Source organism: Durio zibethinus, chromosome 27, assembly GCF_047325235.1.
Source record: "Durio zibethinus cultivar Kanyao isolate XHJ-2024 chromosome 27, ASM4732523v1, whole genome shotgun sequence".
NCBI classification, from domain to species: Eukaryota; Viridiplantae; Streptophyta; class Magnoliopsida; order Malvales; family Malvaceae; genus Durio; species Durio zibethinus.
The window spans coordinates 2,171,300-2,189,944 of record NC_143188.1 but is presented as its reverse complement, the minus strand read 5'-3'; the positions used below and the strand labels follow the sequence as shown (position 1 = coordinate 2,189,944).

The following is an 18,645-nucleotide window of genomic DNA, read 5'->3' as shown; positions in this document are numbered from 1 at the left end:
CAAAGAAAAAGTAAATAAAAATACAAAAGCAAGAAAAAAAAAAAAAGAAAAACAGAGGGGCTAACATTAAAAGGGTTAAAAAAAATAAAAAAATAATTGTTAAATATATATAAAGAAAAAAAAAAGAAATTGGCATTTGGTAAGTTTTGGTGAAAAATAAAATTACCAAAATTAATATAACTGCCCTGCTCTTATGAGAAAACAAAAATCTTTTATAAAGCCAAAATACATAAGATTTATACAATGAATTAAAAAACAAAAAAAAAAAAACTTTAAAAAAATTATTAATCAATATATCAAATAAATCACGATTTTTTTAATAAATAATTTATTAAATATATAAAAAAAAAGTAAAAATAACACGTGGCTGATCCATTGCAAGTCGACCTTACCAATAGGATGACACCATTTTCTAATCTTCATTTTCTTAAATTTTTTAAACCAAAAAATTTTTTCTTAAATTTTTCTTTTATTTTTTATCTCTAAATTCTAACACAAAAAAAAGGTACATTAATGCATATGTTTTAGAACGTATTTAATAAATAAAATTATGATAAAATATAATAAAATTATATTAAATAAAGTGATCCTATTTTATCTTTTAATTAATTTTACGCGCTAAACTTATCTTTTATGTGCCAAACCTAAACTTAATATCTCAGATAATCTCTGCAGCATTTACGGGTACTATTTCCTTAGTCAAAAGATATCATAATTAGTCATAAACCCAGCAATTGTTGCAGTTTGACTAATTTTGGAGTTTGGAGTTTGGAGTTTGGAGTTCGGACCACATTAAAAGTTAAAATAGAAGTCCACGACATCTATCATCAGTGTATTTCACGCGGTAATGATGTAGCAGTTAGCAAGCGTGACGCTCACCGATAGAGGTCCTTACAAGTGGCCTAACCATAAAACTTTAGCAATAAAGCTCGAAGCTGATGATGCTAAGGACCAAGCACAGGACTGCGAGAGGAAAAGAAACAAGGGGAAAGAAATGGAGATAAAGCAATCATGCAGGTTGAGATTATCTTTCAAATGTGTGACCATAGCTTTGAATATATTCAATATCTTAGTTGCTCTCTTCTTGCTTCAATGGTTTCTTTCTTCTCGTACCAAACTCTCCTCTATCCAACCCAATTCAGGTTCCTGTTCTTCATTGTTTCTCTCTTTATTTCTCTTTCTTTACTTTGAACCATTGGTTTAATGGCTTTGGATATTTGTGGTAAGACTTTTTTTTAAACGTGGGTAGTTGTTAATTTTGCTTCTGTGTTAAATATAGTGTTTATTGTTTAATGGGGATAAGGGATCATGATTAGGATTGTATTTAATTATATATTTATAAATGACTTGATCTCTTGCTTTTTTTGGGGCTTTAGGATTTTGATATGGAAGTAAAGTGGAAGATTTTGTTTGTGAATTGGGGTTAAACCTGCCAATTTCCTGTCTTCTTCATGTCTTACAAGGGCAAAACATGAAAATTGTCGTGTAGCACACACCAAATACAAAACATATTTTTTGGTTTTTAGCAAATCTATATATGATTTTTACTAAAATTTTAAATCGTGTGTTTTTTTTTATCGATTTCGTATCTTGTCATTGTGTAGTGTGTTTAAAATTTGCAAGTCTTATTGGGATAGTTTAGGGGTTTTGGAAGCTGAATTTGGTTTATGCATTAATTCAGAAAGTAATTTCCAAAGCTTTCCTACTTCTAAGAAGAAGTTTGTTGATGTTGCTTAATGGGATTTGGGAATTCTGTGGCTTTTGCATTAGGAGTTGCAGGTATTTGGTTTCAATCCATTTTTTGGATCCTTCTTTCATTTTTTTTTTTTTTTGGTTTTGATTTGGCATCAAATCCAAATGTTTCTTTAGTGTTGAAACCTTTGTTAGGATTAAATGCCTCCTTTCACCTGTTTGCTTCTTTTTCCAATGGTCGTTTTTAGCTGGATACATATCAGCTTAACTGAATCAATTATCATCATAGATTTTAACCAATACCCTTCATTCAGGTTTGAATTCCCTCATAGGGATACAATCATGCTGTATCTTGTGAAATCGAATACTTTTAAATGCATAACTTGGCTTTAGTGGTTAGTGTATTTTGCACCAGATCCATCCTCAGCTTAGTTTTGTCGCTGTCTTGACTTCATTTATCAGGACAGATTCTCTCTTGTAATTTGACCATCTATTGGAAAACTGATTTTGGGGCTTCTTGTTGAGAGAATCCATTGTCAGAAAGCCCATCTTGCATCTATCCCTCTTGGATGGAGTTCACACGAAATGAACAATTTACTGAACAAAGGAAAATTGAAATATTGTTTTTATCATTTTCTGTTATGATTGTCCTTGTCTGAGGAGAGTATATTGTTTAATGTTTTCAATGCAGCTGATTTCAATTACGTTAAGGAATCTCAAGAGATGCGCCTTGCGATGCTACCTTTGGAACTGATAAAAAGAGTATGTATCATAGACTCTAAACCTTGAATCTGTTCATGCCAAGGTCTGGTTAAACTCAACAAAGCATAAAGCAATGTGATGTATAAAAATTTGCTAGTATCTAGTTTATCATTTTTTCGCCACCACATTCGATTTATCAGGTTATAATATTTGAATAGCATAGTTCCATTAAAATGGATGTCTTGCATTTTAATGTTTGTAAGAAACAAACATTAGCTGTGAATAGCTGTGAATGTTTGTTAAACATGTCCATATGCAGAAAATGGTTTTTTTTTTTTTTCCATGGTTGAATCTTCGGGTATTTTAGGTGAAGGAGATTCAGCAAGAGGCATATGCAGAACCAAAAACTGTCCAGTCAAATGATGCAAAACAGACTGCCGCAGTTGACCTTTCTAAAAGATTAAAGGATTTCCATTTTGTAAATGATGCTGCCAGCTTGAAAGGTGACCGACCGTTTCTCACTTGGAAAACATGATTTCTCTATGAAATTAATATCAAACTTCCTGCTGATGATGATGCATCATCATTTCTTTCGCATTCAATTATTTCTTTGATATGTTAAATCTGGGATTCCACGTGGAGGATTCAGGCAAACCTTCATCCTTCAGTTTGATAGTTTGATACTAATGACGCATGTTTACTGCAAAATTTTCTTCTAGTTACTCTTTTGCAGTGTTCTTTTTCAGTGTTCTTTTTCAGTTATACGCCGAACTGTGAAGGCACTTCGACTTAAATTTATAAATTTTGCAGCTCTAGAAGAATGGCGGAAAAGGAAGATGGAGCGAGCCAGACAGAGGGAGCTGGAGAAAAATGGAACAGTCACCTCTCAAGCTTAACCCCTATTAATGATGTAAAATTCGGGGTCAGAGTCATCAATTATAGGCAAATTGATATAGTTACAAAAAATTACTGCTATACATGTAGATATAACCAACTGTTCATGTGGAGCGCCATTGAACTACCCAGGATTGTGATTGGTGCTTCATGAGATGGTGATAGTGCATCTGGTTAATAAATGATGGAATGATACCATAGAATAAAAGTGCTTGTTCCACATCTGTTCATATTCTTTCTGAGTTCCTTGAATGACCAGAATATTATCAAAAGCTTTCAAATGCATAAGGTACTTGCCGTGGAAAAGCATGTACAGAAAGGCTTCATTTCAATGGTCCGGTAAAAAGATCATAAACTGTTGTCTGCAGCACACTGCAGCAGTAACAACCATAAACTACCAAAATTTTCATTCATCAATTTCCCTCTTTCTAACCGCTGGGGAACTAATGGAAGAAAACATAAAACCCCAACAGCAGATAGGAAAAATCTTATCTGACACCATTGTCACGTTTGCAGCAACATTCAAAGAGAATTAGGGGTGAGCAGAAATTGATTCAAACAATTAAATCAATCAAAACTTATGAAAAATGATGAATTTGATTTTAGTAATAATCAATTAAATTGATTAAATTAATCGATTTTTTATTTTTAAAATTAATAATTAAATCGATTGAATTAATTGACTTAAATTTGAGTTTTATTAGATTAAATTTAAAATTAAATAATTGTTCATAATAAAAGAAAAAAATAATAAAAAGTTTGATTATTTAACTGAATCAACCAAATCAAATTAATTTTGGTCGAATTATTTAAAAAATTTCAATCACTTCGATTATTTGTTGAATAAAAATTAATTAATTCAATTATTAATTTTTTTAAATTTAATCGATTGAATCAACCAATTACTCATCTTAAGAGAATGATGAGGACCAAAAGTTAAAGGAACCAGATGGAAAACAGTATTAGATGCATGGTCCAATCCCCACCTGCAGATGAAGTGATCGACTAGAGATCAACAATTGCTTAATATGATAACAAGGCTATTACTAGTGTGTTACAATGGCAGCAGAACATTCAACAAGTTTTTCACTCTTTTGTTCATATTCCAGGTGAAAATAAAAATACCAAAACTTCTTACTAGTGTTTTCCTTTTTTTTTTCTTAAAAAAAACCCAATTTTGTTAAACAACCGCCTCCATGAAAAGGAAAAACCTCAATTTTGTGGGTATTTATTTTCTTCCTATTACATCATCATTGACACATTGACTGTTTAGGTATGGGACGAGAAGAACTTTGAAGCTGATCAAATTGATGGAATGGATAATAATATATTCTCGATCTGAAACACTGGAGATGCATGCACACCGTCTGCGATCTAAAGCTTCGAGAATCCAAGAGAGAAGACATCATTGGAAATGTAAACACCATTTTTGACAAGTGTCCTTCCACCTGTATCAGGTTTCTCCCATGCAAATCCTCACTGTTTTACACGTATGCCACATTTCCTGACACCTTTAAGTTTATTTATATTAGCCCTCCATTGCCAAACTCTCTTGTCCTTACCCAAAATCCTTAAGCTGAAGACAGGAAAATTTGTTGAGTTTGTCTAGTTTTTCTCGTGTTCTGTCTGAGAGGGAAGAGAACATTAGGATGGCTACAGTAGGAAGGAACATAGCAGCTCCTTTGCTGTTTCTGAACTTGGTCATGTATTTTATTGTGCTTGGATTTGCTAGCTGGTGTATTAATAGGTATATCAATGGCCAGACTGCTCACCCCAGTAAGTTATTTTCCTTTTTATCTCTTTAAGCCATGATCTTTAATGGTTGATTTTAACACAAGGGAAATGTTTCAGGTATGGGGGGAAATGGAGCTACTGGTTTCTTCCTGACCTTTGCAATCTTGGCTGCTGTAGCAGGCATAGTATCAAAATTTGCAGGAGTGCGCCATATCAGGTCTTGGAGAACTGATAGTCTAGCTGAAGCAGGGTCATCTTCACTACTTGCTTTGGCCTTGACTGCATTAGCCTTTGGGTGAACTTGATTACCAATTATACGTCTATGAAATAATTCCAATGACTCCATTTTCATCTTACAAAGAGATTGATGATTTTGCCCAAACTGTTTGCAGGTTTGCTTGCAAGCATATAAACATAGGAGGGTGGAGAGGATGGAGACTGAGAATACTCGAAGCAATCATAATAATCCTCACATTCACCCAACTTTTGTATGTCTTGTTGATCCATGCCGGTTTGTTCAGCAGCAGGTATGGACCAGGGTACCAAGACGCTGACTATGGCATCCGTGTACCGGGAGATGAGCCCAAGGCTGGCCCCGCAATGGTAGGGTCTAGGATTTGAAGGAACATAGTTTACTTGAGTTGATCAGTTCAATATGAACTTATTACCATTTTAAATGTAGTAGTGTAAATAGAGTTGCCGATCTTTTCATGTTCCTATGGTGTATGTGGCCATGGATTTGCAGCATATCTGGTGTGTAATGTTCAATGACTCTGGCCTTTTCTAATGGTACATTTGGTGTGGTTCAGTTGTTTAAATGGTTATTTGGAGATTCATTACTTCAATGGCTTTAAAATTTTAACAAACTTAACCAATTAAATATGTTCTTTTGACATTAAACATCACCAACAGTTAGACCTGCAAGAGTGCCTCATCAAAGAAAAATTGGATAGAAAGGATATTTACCTGAACTTCAGAAACAAAGGTTCCAATAGAAAACCAATTCCTCCTTTATCAAGTTTTCAAGTTTCATACTTGAAAACAGAAGATACTGTCAGAAAGGCTCGTTTTAATTTGTGTTTAAACAAGAAACATCTGCCAAGTTTTTGGGATTTTGGCAAAATATTCTTTCAAGTAATGATGTTCCATGGTTTGATGGGAATCATGGGATAATCCCTTGCAAATCCTTAGTTTAAATTCTTTCCTTATTCCATTTTTATGCCCAAATTACACAAGGAACTCAGCCATGTAACAAGAGAAATATTTACACAAGCAGTGCTTTTCCATTCTACATTGATCCATTCGTGCAATAGTTTTTTCTATCAATATTTGTCTAAACGAAGCACCCAAATAATTAGCAATGGTTTTTTTGTGGGGTAGAATAATAATTAGCTATGTTAGAAGCAGTATAAATTGAGATTACTGAAGCTCATAGGAGACTACTTTCAAAGGGCAGAGATAGGACCATAAAACAATCAGAACACAAGCATTTTGCAGTATATTAATCCAAATTCAGCTCTTGAATAATTGATCCACTTTCTTTAGGTAGAATAAAGAAGGGTAACATGTAATCTTCCTTGAGCAATAATATGATGTTAATGACAGCTCTATCAAAAAGGAACAGTCAAGAGACATATTGAGCCCATAGGCTATGGAAAAATTAAAAGAAATGAACCTCAGCTTGACCCTTCATTAATGAAACCCTCCTTCCGACCTTCAAACCCTGGCCGCAACAGCTTTTTCTCTCTCTTTGCAATCCGCCGCATCTTCTTCTGGTGAATTTTCTCTGATATATTCTCTGACCTCTTCTGTTGTTTCTCTGCTTTCAACTTCTCTTTAGTTTCAACTCTCGCATTCCACTTCTCAACATTCTTTTGATGCATCTTCTTCTCTTTCTGTATACTCTGTTTCAACAACTTTGGATCATCATGAACCTTAATCCCTGCAGCTCTATCCATAGCTGACTTCCATGATTGCTTCCTCGCAATAACCTCACCTTTCTCAAGATCTTTCTTAGCTTCTTCTAATTTCATTGCATTTTCAAGCTCCTTCAACTTTGAAAGTTTTCTCTTCTTCTTCTTCCCATGTTTTTCCTCATCCCCAAGTTTAACATGACTAAAAGTAAGTTCCTTTGCAGCCTCTTCCATATCCTTCTTTACTTTATCCCTATCATTACTAGTAGCACCTTTCTTTTCTTTGACTCCGCTATCCCTCTTTCGCTTCATTTGAACATTACCCTTCTTATCATTCCTCTCATTCCTCTTCTTCCCTTTATCCGAACCCGCACTATTTCTCCCACCACGAAGCTCCTCGATTTTCCTACGAAGCCTTTGCCTAAGTTCTTCATAAGTAACCGCCCGTTCCTCAGCACCGTCTAAATCAGACATTATAGGTCTAACCTCAATTTCCTCCTCACCATCACTCTCCTTACTAAGTTTCTCCTTTTCCAAATTCTCTTTCAACAAATCGAGAGTCGTTTTCGACGACTTCTCAGGATCTAACCTATCTCTCCGGGCTTTTTTAATGTTTTCTCTTGATTGTTTCTTGGCAGAAGCCTTTTCGGCCTTGCTAAGACCCTGATACCAAGGTTTATCTTTTTCATCTGGAAGATAAAACCTTGCAGGGATTAACTCAACCAATTTGTCAAAGAACAAAGCATTTTCATGAATCATTGACTTTAAATCAACTGTCGATTCGGGCTCATTAAAAGTTTTTTCCTTTTTCTTCCCCATCTGCATAAACATTAAAAATTAACAAAAAAAATATTTTTTTAATCAGGAAACAATTCAGCAGCCATTTAACTTCTAATTTCTAATTATTTACACTATATTAACATCAAAGAATTCAGAACGATTCAAAAGAAAAAAACAAAAATTTTGGGTTTTCCTAATCAGCTTATATACAAAAAATATATATATAGGTACGATAATGAAAATTAGCTTAATATTTTGACGAAATATAGAATGAAAATAATCAATTGCAGAGAGAGGTACCTTTTGAGTTTGAATGAGAGTTCCCCGGAAACCCTAGAAACAGTGGAAGTTACTGGGAAACAAGAGGATCTTTTTAAATTGAGCCTTTTATATGAAGAGGTGAACCGGCAGTTTTGCTGAACCGGGCAGCTAAGTTAGAGTTTTTTTTTTTATTTTTTTTTAATAAAATTTACGTAACAATATAATTTGAGATTAAATGTTTTAATTTTAGTTTAATTTGGTAAATTTAAGATAAATTTATTTTGGTTCAAATTTTGTGTTCTTTTAGGATTAAGATCAAATTTATTATTATATTAGGAATTATTATTAAATTTTATTATTATACTGTAATTTTATTGAGTTTTATTATTTATACAATTTTATTGATTTTTAAATAAAAATAATAAAATTGATAAAATTTTATTATTTTGTATAAAAAATATTTCATGAACAATTTCAATTATTTACTTTTTATCCAAAAATCAATCAAAATTGAAAGTATAAAAAAAAAATTTAATGAATTAAAATATACTGATAATACTAAATTATACTATTCTATCTTCAAACTTTTGTAATGCATTAATTTTCAAGGAATTTAACAAAAAAGTTTTGATTTTAATATATTTAATATTAAAATTTAAATTATTTTTATAAAATTAAAATTTCATAATTTTTAATATAAAAAAATAAAAAGAATCATAAAAAATAACTTTAAAATATAAAATAAAATAAAATTTTTATATATTTAAAAAATAACATAATTTTGAGATATCTAAAATAAATAAATAAAAATAATAGAACAGAAAGAATGATATAATAAAGATTTAAAATTTTTTGTATGGATCTAAATAGATTTATTTAAGTCGAATTTAATAAATTTTTTTAAAAAAATTATTTTTTATTATTTTTTAATAAATTTGAGACACTTGAAAAACAAGATCTCTTATCATTTGGGCCAAAATCCGTTGATTCGTTTTATAAAATAATCTGTATACTCTATCCTAGCCAATTAGGCAAGTAAAGGATTCATAGACAAAAAATCAAACCCTCTAATGTACATTTGGACTTCAAGGTGTGCAACTGCCACAGTACAGGATCAAACTATATGAGTTTGGTTGGCACCCAACCCAAGTCGAGTTTAGAGATAATTTTTAAAGCATGAGCTTGGTTTAATAAATTTTCAATGAAGGTGAATTTGGGAATCAAGCGATATTTCGTTTTTTTTTTTTTTTTTTTTTACCTTAAAGGGTAAAAAAAATTTCCTAATTATAATTAAAAAATTATGCAAATTGTTATTTTTTATTATAATTAATCAAATTCTTCAATATTTATTTATATATAATTAACTCTTTATTTGGATGAAAAAATTAACACCATTCATTTTTTATCAATTAAGTTAAAGTTATACAAATTTTTATTTTTTATTATAATTAATTAATTTCTTCAATATTTATTTATATATAATTAACTCTTTATTTGGATGAAAAATTAACACATTAAATTTTTTATCAACTAAGTTAAAATTTCATGTAATATCAATAAAATAGATAAAAATTTATCACATGACACAATTAATATATATATATAAGAAAATTAAATAAAATAAACTTTTTCTTTTTTTATCTCTATTTTCTCTTTCTTTCCCTCTCTCTAAGATCTTTTTAAATGTTTAATTGATTATAATTTGAGAATTGATTGATTTAATTTTACCATGTTACTAAATTTTATTCAATTAAAAATTTATTTGAATCAAAATAAAAAATAAAAAATATGATTAATTACAATAAAATATTAAAAACTTAAATTATTATTATATTATAATTTAAAAATATTCTTTACCCTTTTATATACTATGTAGAATGAAAATGACACATACCCATAATTTTATTTTACTAATAAAATCTTTTTGCCAAGTTTGGGTGCTTTTTGTCTAGTGCTAATATTGTTGTTTTCAGATTAAAAGTGTTCCCTCTTTGTCTCTTTCTCATGTTAGGTAATGGATGGGAAGAGGTCAGCTGAGAAAGTTCATCATCATGATTAATGCCATCAATTTCCCACACTTGAAAATTTTATCAAGCTGATGATGAAAACTTTAAAGGTGATGAAAATGAAATGAGTTTTTGTTTACCATTATTTAGGGGTAGGTCTTCATAACCCAATTTTAGCACCTACCCAAATCCTAAGGGAGGCGTGTAAAAGAGATGATATATATATATATATATATATATAGATATATATATATATATATATATATATATGTGCCCAAGGTTGACTGATTGACTCAGAGCAGCAAAGGGCAAAATCTTTGTCTACTCGTGGGGATAAAAAAAAGAAGGGTTTTGCCTAAGCAATACTAATTTTTTGGAGGTCAAAGTTCATTCATTGAACTCAGCACTTACATTTGAGAGATTAGGATGAAAGAAAAACCATTTATTTAGATGATCTCTAATTGGAGTTTTAGACTTTTTTATGACATTCTTTGCAATTTAGTCGGTAGTGCCTAGCAGCCCTCAGTGTGATTAAAATATATATAGTAGATTGGCGAGAGCAAGTTTGGTTTTAATGATTTCTTCAAGATTTTTATCTAGAAGAATGAATTTAATTTATTCGAAACTAAATAATATTGAAAAGGAATTGGTTTTTCACTCTTCTAGTTTATCAAGTAAACATAGGAAAAATAATTAGTATAAAGCTAGAAGTAATTATAAATTTTATAGATATTTTGACATGGCAATACGATGAGAATGATTCCTTATTACGTTTGTTCGAATCACTTATTTTTTCAAAAGCCATTGAAACCTCGAGAATTCAAGGGTTTTTGAAGTTAAATGGGATAATTTTTTATTTTTTTTTTACTTAACTGTGGAGGTTTTTGAGTTTTATTCAATAAATATATATATATATATTTGGATTGATCCAAATATATTTATTTATGTCAAGTTTAATGAATTTATGAGAAATTATCTTTATACAGCTATTCAACGACTTTAAATCCAAACAACAAATAAAAAAATGCATTCTCTTTACCCTTTGAACTAATTCGAAATTCAAAAGTTTTTGACGTGAAACAAGAAACTTTAATGCAATGAGAACGAATTTCGAAATATCAGAGTATGCTACCAAAAAAAACCTGAGAAATATTATTTAGAAGTAAGGTTTTATCAAGTAAACTTATAAAAAAAAATTGCTTATCGTCTTTGATATAGAACACAATATGAGCTTATCTCATAATGAGCATTTGAAATTGAATTTGGATATGACTATGGACCATCATCAACATCCAAAGTCTTGAAAATGAAATGCCAAAAGCATGTTAAATGTCAAAATTTAGGTCCTTCAAAATGGTAACTCTGAAAAATCATGAAAAAAAATGTTGAAAAGGAAATACAAAGATCATGTTTACCATCAAAGTTAGGTCCCGAATCCAAAATATATATTCCCACAAGCACCATTGGCCACTGTTTATATTCTAATCTTTTGGGACAAAAATGACAGGTATAGTCAAAGTGAAAGGAAAGATTTTAATTTGACTCATTTTTCTATTGATGTTAGTCCATTAAGTATGATCATTTTCATTGATGTTTGATCCAAAATTACTCAAATTCTTTTTACCAGCCTATATTGATAGCTATGGCCAATACCCTAAACACTTTTTTAAGTCAAATTTGCAGTTCAATTTTGTTTATATTTAATTTGCCATACAACTATGGATAACAACCAACTCAAATGTTGAATCCAAATATAATTGTATAATGAAGATGTGGTAATCATTCTAATCTTAGTATATATTTTTTCATTTTTATTAATTTTTAATTTACTCTTAAATCTCCTATCTTAATACTTATCCTGACTGAAAAAAATATTATGTGCATAAACTCTTTTAAACTCGTATTTTTCATATTCCAATTTTAATTACATGTTAACCGCTCCAAATTAACACTTAAAATTCATGTTGTCTTGTCAAAATACTTACTTTGGAACAATATATAATTTTAACTGTTGGCATCACTTCAAGTGAGATCCTAACTAAAGTACTAAAAGTTCCAAGAAATTAATCTTTTTCAATAAAAAAAAAAAGTCTTCAATTTAGATTGTTGAAAGGAGAATAACTCAAAGTAAAAGCTTGATGCAAGATATTCCTTCTAAGTGGAGAGTGCTAATCATTTTATTATTTATTTTCTCATTTACCCATTTCATCTTTTTACTTCTCTTTTATACCAAGCAAAATACAAAGTACTAATGTTGTATATTAAAGAATAAAGGAAATAAAGTCAAATTGGCCATTATAGTTATGATTTAATATTGAATTTGGTCATTGTATTTTAATTTTATCGAATTTTATTATTATATTTTTTATTTTGTTGATTTTTAAATAAAAATAACAAAATTGAATTTTTTTTTTTTTTTTTACAAAATATTTCATTAATGCAAGAAGTAAATTTTCGTTAATTTAACATTAAAATTTGAGATGAAGAAATAAAATTAAAGAAATAAAAATAAAAATAAAGAAATAATAATTTGAAATTTAATTAAATTAATTCATATAGATATTTTTAATAAATAATATCCGGTGGTTATAAAATTTAAATTTCGACATTGATAATTTTTCAAAATCTTTTTTATAAAAAATAAAAAAATAAGAACCATGTAAATCTTACACTTTTATCCCTTTCTATAGACAAATTATTAATCACTAATTACAGCTCACAAGCTTACCTGTTAAACAAAGTTTAAGCAATATAAGTATTCAAAGGAGAGGTGGATTTCAGCTTCAACCCTTCTTTTTAGTGCGAAAAAACATATTATTAGTGGCTAATTTGGATTAATTAAATAAATTAGCCATTAGGTTGCCGTCCAAGAAAATTAGTCACATGGAACCATATAATTTACAAAATTTTAGCTCCGATTCTCATTGTCAACAATTTTTTTTTTTTTATGAATGATCTATAAATTTAATTTAAATATTCATTGAACTTGCTATATATTTTAGTTTTGGAATGGGATATTCCCATCATTTAAATATTTTTATACAAATTATATAATTGAAAAATGAAATGGGAGGAGAAGATCATGAAATTTAGAGATTTTAAATCCAAATTACATTATGTATAGGTTTAATTCAATTATATATTGATTTGTTCGTTGATTGATTTATCGATTTAATTAATTAATTTTTTAAATGCAATGCTAAAAAAAGATTTTAATTTTTATTATACTAATAAATTTATTTAAAAAATAAAAAAAAATTGGCTCAATTAAGTATCTCCCTAGATTTACATATGATTTTTTCAAGTTGTGAAACTAGTATTAGTGATTGATCCATTCAAGTCATGATTGATTTATGTTTTTTTAACCTTAGGGTTGGTTTGACTCAATGGTGAGTCATAATTTTAATAATATTTTTTTTTGTGTTTGGACTACTCATATTTTATGCCAAGAAATCAATTGGTTTTCAAAGGGAAAAAGGAAAATTTTTCATTTTTCTTGTAGTTTTGGTTGAAAACCAAATAAGCAAAAGAAAAAGATAGAAAGAAATGATGATATCCCTTCATGTTTTAGATTTCCATTGTCTCCAATGTGTATGAATCTCTCAAGAATCTCAAACAACTTATCAATTATTCTACCATGCATTAGCTTAAGAATTTTTTATTTTTAATTTTGGTATCCAAATTTTTATTTTGTCAAATATTTTAGTATTGTAATCGAACACCGTGAGTTAATTTGTTTATATAATATTAATAATTAATAAAATTATAACATGTGACATAAATATTTAATAAAATTATTTTAAATATATTTTTTAATTTAAAATTAAAAAAAAAGTAACTGAAGAAAAGAATAAAAATTTTTTTACCAACATGACAATAATGAATTGATTTAATGGATATTTATAATATATGATATGATTTATTGAATATTCATGTCACGTTAATCACTTAATTGATAATAAAAGTATAAAATATTAAATATTTGATGAAATAAAAATAAAAATTTAAAAATAAAAATATTATTTTTTTAAGATGTCAAATCGATAAAATATATATAATACAAAAAACATTTTACATACTAACCCTTAAATGAAAGTATTTTTATTTTAAAATAAAATTTAAAATTACTCTTTTTAAGGAATTAAAATAAAAAGTTTCTTGGTCGGAAAAAAAAAAATCTCTTACGAAATGGTAAATAAATATGTTATGTACTTATAGTTGCAATGGCCATTGAAGATTGGAGGGCACATGGAATTTCTATGCATCAACTGGCATGGTGAGGTTCCATGGTGATGGGCCATTCTGAAATCTAGAACAGAACACCTGTCCCTGTTGACATTCATAAAACATCAAACAGTGTGTGTGCCCCATACCCAACCTGGAATAAAAAAAAATTTATTTAATTAAGATTTAATGGAGATTACTTGGATCAATCTCCTTTAGAAGCAAGCAAATCCAACAGCTGTTGAATTTTCATTGGTCATCCAGTAATTTTCATGTTAAAAAAATTAGCCACTCACTTTAGAGTAATTTTATTATTTATTTTTGTCCTTTTCTTCTTAGATTAATATTATGCTTCTTGCACGCTATTAATTCCTAGCTTATACGTGTCACATAGCTATGAGATTTCTGTTTCCTTTTGTCTCATGTTAGAATCTAACAAAGATATGCTAATTGGATAATGCTCCAAATAAACATGCCACCCCACTGTCTCGACATTCCCATTTGTCCTTGCGAATTAATATTGTTGACTTTAATGTCCTTATAGCCAATTTCTTTTGCTTTTTATTATCAGTAATTTTTTAAATAAATCTAATAATTCATATATTTATATCATATAAAATATTAAAAATTTATATATTTATATTATATTTTATATAAAAATTATATATCATAATTTATATTAATACAAAAATTATTTATAATTTTTATTAAAATTTTAAATTATATTATTTATTTTATTTTATTTTTATGTTATTATATCGTCTTTAAATTGTTAGATCTATTTTTAAGTATAATTTATTATTCACACTTGAAAATATATAGGTTGTTAAAACTTTCATATCAAAATAAAATGTGTTATAGTTTACAAGAATTGTGCATTCGAGATTAATAATAATATCATATTAGATTATTGATAAAATTCAAATTTAAATTTTATTTATATAAGAATAATTGAATTTATCTATTAAGTTAATTTTTTATTGGTATTAAAAACAGTTTCTTGATTTGGAAAATGTGACATCCATTTCAAGGTTACATGGGTCATTTGACAAATGATGAAGGTCTCTTAGAGATAAGCTGAATATAGATATGATAATTTCAAGCATCACACGGTAATATAATATGAAAGTGATACAAATAAAAAATATAAAAATAATATGATTTAAAATTTTAATAAAAATTATAAATAAATTTAATAAAAAAATTATATTTTATATTTTTGCATCGATACGAATTATGATATATTATTTTCATATAAAATATGATATAAATATACGAATTATTAATATTTTATATGACATAAATATACTAATTGTCAAATTTAACTGTACATTCACAGGGAAAAAAGACAAAGGATGATTTTGAAAATGACTGATGGGGTGAAGCAAGAGGCCCTCTATAGTTTAGTGCAAGTATAAATATGTGACAGACTAACCCCAGATGGTATAGAATTTGCTAGACAAAGAACCTTCACCTTAAAGCATTTATCAAAGGGTATAGCTTCTTCTTTTCGTTATTTTTGTCCCTTTTCACATGTCTTGGGCAGTGATGGCAGGATTCTTGGGTGGGGCTATTATTGAAGAAGGCTGGAGGAAAGGTCCCTGGACAGCTGAAGAAGATAGGCTGCTTATTGAATATGTCAGGTCACATGGTGAAGGCAGATGGAGCTCTGTTGCTAGGCTTGCTGGTAAGCAAATATTTGGTCTTGGAGATTAGAAAATTTACCAAATTTGGCTTACAAAATATATTAATCAAAAGTTATGAATGCATTAAGTGGATCCCCTATGTCAGAAAATTTATGAAATTTATATCAGATAATTTATCAAAAAATTTAGTGTAGCAAGTTTCATAAAAATCAAGTCAAATGCTGGACGTTTATGTTAAAAAACACTTATGTCTTGAGCAGCTGTTAGAATACTTTGATCTTATACTTGATTTACCAACGTATTAATGAGGAACTGTAGAGGATCATTCACTTTACTGCAGATTGGATTTTTAATTTTGGTTTATAAATGTTTAGTATCATCTATTCTTGGTGATTCAATGATTGCTAACAATTGCATTGATCTAGGCATGTTTTAACTTTGGAAAAAAAATAAATTTTTAATAATCTTTTTTTTGTTTTAATAACCTGTCTGTACAGGGTTGAAGAGGAATGGAAAGAGTTGCAGGCTGAGGTGGGTGAATTATTTGAGGCCAGACCTTAAAAGAGGCCAAATAACCCCTCATGAAGAGGGTATAATTCTTGAGCTGCATGCGAAGTGGGGAAACAGGTAATGATCAGAACATAAATTTGGTATGAAAACTTTGGGATTTTTTGTTCATATACTGAGGAACTTGAAACAACATATTTCAGGTGGTCAGCAATTGCAAGAAGCTTGCCTGGAAGAACTGATAATGAGATCAAGAACTATTGGAGGACCCATTTCAAGCAAAAGGCCGAACTATCATCAGATAACTCTGATAAGGCAAAAACTCGACTGCTGAAAAGGCAACAATTTCAGCAGCAGCAGCTACTGCAGCAACAACAACAACAACTGCTGCAACAGCAGCAACAGTTACAATTGAATCAACTCGACATGAAAAGGATCATGTCTTGGCTTGATGAAACTGAACATAGAGCTCCATATGTGCCACAGCTGAAGCAAGAAAGGGCAGCTACATCATACCTCAACATGACAGAGGAACAAGGCTTGTTCTATCCCATGATCAATGGCAATATGTCTGGTAGTGATACCTCGAGCGAGGAAATTCTTTGGGATGGTTTATGGAACTTGGATGATATCCATGGAAATATTGGAGCGGCATGTGCAACAAGCAAAGTTAGTTTGCACAGTCTAGTGACCCCTTTCTGTTAATTTCTTTGCTGAGTACCTAGTATTACTTTTGATCATCATCAAATGAGAAGGCTCTTAAATCTGAAGCCTGAGATTGATGATCAAGATGTGAAATTTGAGTTACTGTTTCGGCGCATCATTATGGTGGAGCTGCACTGATCACACTCTCAAACAGGCTCAAACATTATACTTTATGAAGATCCTTTATCAGTACAATCACAGCTAACCCTCTTGTGCTTGGCAGATGTTGCTGCCATGCACTCTTAAATAAAAACTATTTTAATAATTTTAAAAAAATAATTTGATACATTGTTAATATATAAATTCTATACAAATATTATAATTATTTTTTTATAATAAAAAATTATCAACAATTCAAACATTAAAATTTTAATTTCAACAATCAAAATTTAATTACAAAATAATTTGTTATATCTTGAAGATAGAATCTCAACATAAAACTAATATTACGATTACTACGACACATCAGTTCCCTTGCTCTTTGGCACTTATGTCTTGTCCTTGCTGTCGACATTCGACGATTCTCCAACTATAGATTTTCCTTTAGTTATTCTCTCCTAGGTTTTTAGATTTTTTAAGTTTTTTTTTTTTTTTTTTAATTTTCTTATCTTCTTTCTCTTATCTGCCTTTAATCAAAGCATAAAATTAGTGCCCCAAAGCCAAAAAAGTGCATATGGGTTTTGCATAGTTTGAAATAAGTACAATTACAGGCAAGCTTTTTGGTTGGATGTTAGGTCACATTCAAAAACAAAAGTTAGAAACAAAGTGCTGTCTGTTTTATTTAATTATTAGTAAATCTTATGTTAAAGATTATAAGTAGATTCTCTCTTGATTGCATTAATCTCCTATGTATGTTATCTTTTCTCTTATTTCCTTTTGTCATATGTTAGAAAAATACTTCATAGATTTGTCCTTTTCCTAGGATCCATGCTAGTATAGTATATATACTAGCTACTAAATATGCAAGTTAATCTTAATCAACTTAATTAATGAATAAATTTATTGATTCATACAATCATATTTAAGAAACGGTATCTAACCAATGATAGATTCAAGATTGGAATTTTCTTATGCTACAAACAATATAGCAATGTAAATGTTCTATTACAAATCCCATTTATTTGCACATGAAGCAATTGTTAGGTTAAAAAAGCCCCAAACCAATTAAATAATCAAGTCAACGGAAGTATAATTAAAATATCAATAAATCACATAAGAGATAGCAATTTAACGTGATTTGATTTAATTAATTTACGTTCATGGATGAGAAAAAAAGTTCATTAGTTATAGAGAATTATAAACAAACATCAAATCAAACACTTATAATTAATTTCCATAAACCTTTTCAATATCCTTTAATCTTATGAAGTATTTTTAATCCAAATAAATATATACCCATATACACCCATGCATTATACCTATTTAGACTATTTCATTCTCCTCTAATATACTCAAACATGCATTCCCACAAACCTATGCATTATAACAATTTGGACTATCTTATTCTCTTTTAGTTTACTCAAACATACATTCCCATAAAAACATTAATCTCTTATAGCTTTATGGGGTGTCTACTTATTA

The 18,645-nt window shown here is 29.1% G+C and overlaps 4 protein-coding genes across 7 annotated transcripts; 3 read left to right on the top strand and 1 right to left on the bottom strand.

Annotated features, from left to right (window-relative positions):
* Positions 1-796: 796 nt before the first annotated feature.
* On the top strand, positions 797-3,518 carry LOC111279309 (uncharacterized). Of its 4 annotated transcripts, XM_089756677.1 has the most exons (5): positions 797-1,017; positions 1,682-1,779; positions 2,384-2,454; positions 2,762-2,897; positions 3,154-3,518. In XM_089756677.1, exons 2-5 carry the CDS (start codon positions 1,737-1,739, stop codon positions 3,288-3,290), a joined length of 387 nt encoding a protein of 128 aa, XP_089612803.1. In that variant the 5' UTR covers positions 797-1,017; positions 1,682-1,736; the 3' UTR covers positions 3,291-3,518. The 4 variants fall into 4 exon arrangements, with proteins under 4 accessions (XP_089612803.1, XP_022722062.2, XP_089612802.1 ...); XM_022866327.2 differs by lacking the exon at positions 1,682-1,779 and having other exon boundaries at positions 801-1,142; positions 3,141-3,278; XM_089756676.1 differs by lacking the exon at positions 1,682-1,779 and having other exon boundaries at positions 811-1,142.
* A 1,308-nt stretch (positions 3,519-4,826) lies between these two features.
* LOC111279878 (membrane protein PM19L-like) lies at positions 4,827-5,861 on the top strand. The gene is made up of 3 exons (XM_022866941.2): positions 4,827-5,064; positions 5,140-5,317; positions 5,415-5,861. The coding sequence occupies exons 1-3, from the start codon at positions 4,938-4,940 to the stop codon at positions 5,641-5,643; spliced, it is 534 nt and encodes a 177-aa protein (XP_022722676.1). The 5' UTR covers positions 4,827-4,937; the 3' UTR covers positions 5,644-5,861.
* Positions 5,862-6,489: 628 nt separating this feature from the next.
* Positions 6,490-8,092, bottom strand: LOC111279311 (uncharacterized). The gene is made up of 2 exons (XM_022866334.2): positions 8,016-8,092; positions 6,490-7,754 (listed from the first exon to the last, which is right to left on the bottom strand). The coding sequence occupies exon 2, from the start codon at positions 7,752-7,754 to the stop codon at positions 6,699-6,701; it is 1,056 nt and encodes a 351-aa protein (XP_022722069.1). The 5' UTR covers positions 8,016-8,092; the 3' UTR covers positions 6,490-6,698.
* Positions 8,093-15,641: 7,549 nt separating this feature from the next.
* On the top strand, positions 15,642-17,273 carry LOC111280026 (uncharacterized). Its single transcript, XM_022867176.2, has 3 exons — positions 15,642-15,893; positions 16,350-16,479; positions 16,563-17,273. Exons 1-3 carry the CDS (start codon positions 15,740-15,742, stop codon positions 17,062-17,064), a joined length of 786 nt encoding a protein of 261 aa, XP_022722911.2. The 5' UTR covers positions 15,642-15,739; the 3' UTR covers positions 17,065-17,273.
* The last annotated feature ends 1,372 nt before the right edge of the window (positions 17,274-18,645 follow it).

Excerpts from the sequence above, each read along its gene's own strand:
- LOC111279309 (XM_089756676.1), top strand. The coding sequence starts at position 995 with ATGGAGATAAAGCAATCATGCAGGTTGAGATTATCTTTCAAATGTGTG. Across the intron at positions 2,455-2,761 it reads CTTTGGAACTGATAAAAAGA|GTGAAGGAGATTCAGCAAGA; the intron begins GTATGTATCATA and ends CGGGTATTTTAG. Across the intron at positions 2,898-3,153 it reads TGATGCTGCCAGCTTGAAAG|TTATACGCCGAACTGTGAAG; the intron begins GTGACCGACCGT and ends GTTCTTTTTCAG.
- LOC111279878 (XM_022866941.2), top strand. The coding sequence starts at position 4,938 with ATGGCTACAGTAGGAAGGAACATAGCAGCTCCTTTGCTGTTTCTGAAC. Across the intron at positions 5,065-5,139 it reads TGGCCAGACTGCTCACCCCA|GTATGGGGGGAAATGGAGCT; the intron begins GTAAGTTATTTT and ends GAAATGTTTCAG. Across the intron at positions 5,318-5,414 it reads TTGACTGCATTAGCCTTTGG|GTTTGCTTGCAAGCATATAA; the intron begins GTGAACTTGATT and ends AACTGTTTGCAG.
- LOC111279311 (XM_022866334.2), bottom strand. The coding sequence starts at position 7,754 with ATGGGGAAGAAAAAGGAAAAAACTTTTAATGAGCCCGAATCGACAGTT.
- LOC111280026 (XM_022867176.2), top strand. The coding sequence starts at position 15,740 with ATGTCTTGGGCAGTGATGGCAGGATTCTTGGGTGGGGCTATTATTGAA. Across the intron at positions 15,894-16,349 it reads CTCTGTTGCTAGGCTTGCTG|GGTTGAAGAGGAATGGAAAG; the intron begins GTAAGCAAATAT and ends CTGTCTGTACAG. Across the intron at positions 16,480-16,562 it reads CATGCGAAGTGGGGAAACAG|GTGGTCAGCAATTGCAAGAA; the intron begins GTAATGATCAGA and ends AACATATTTCAG.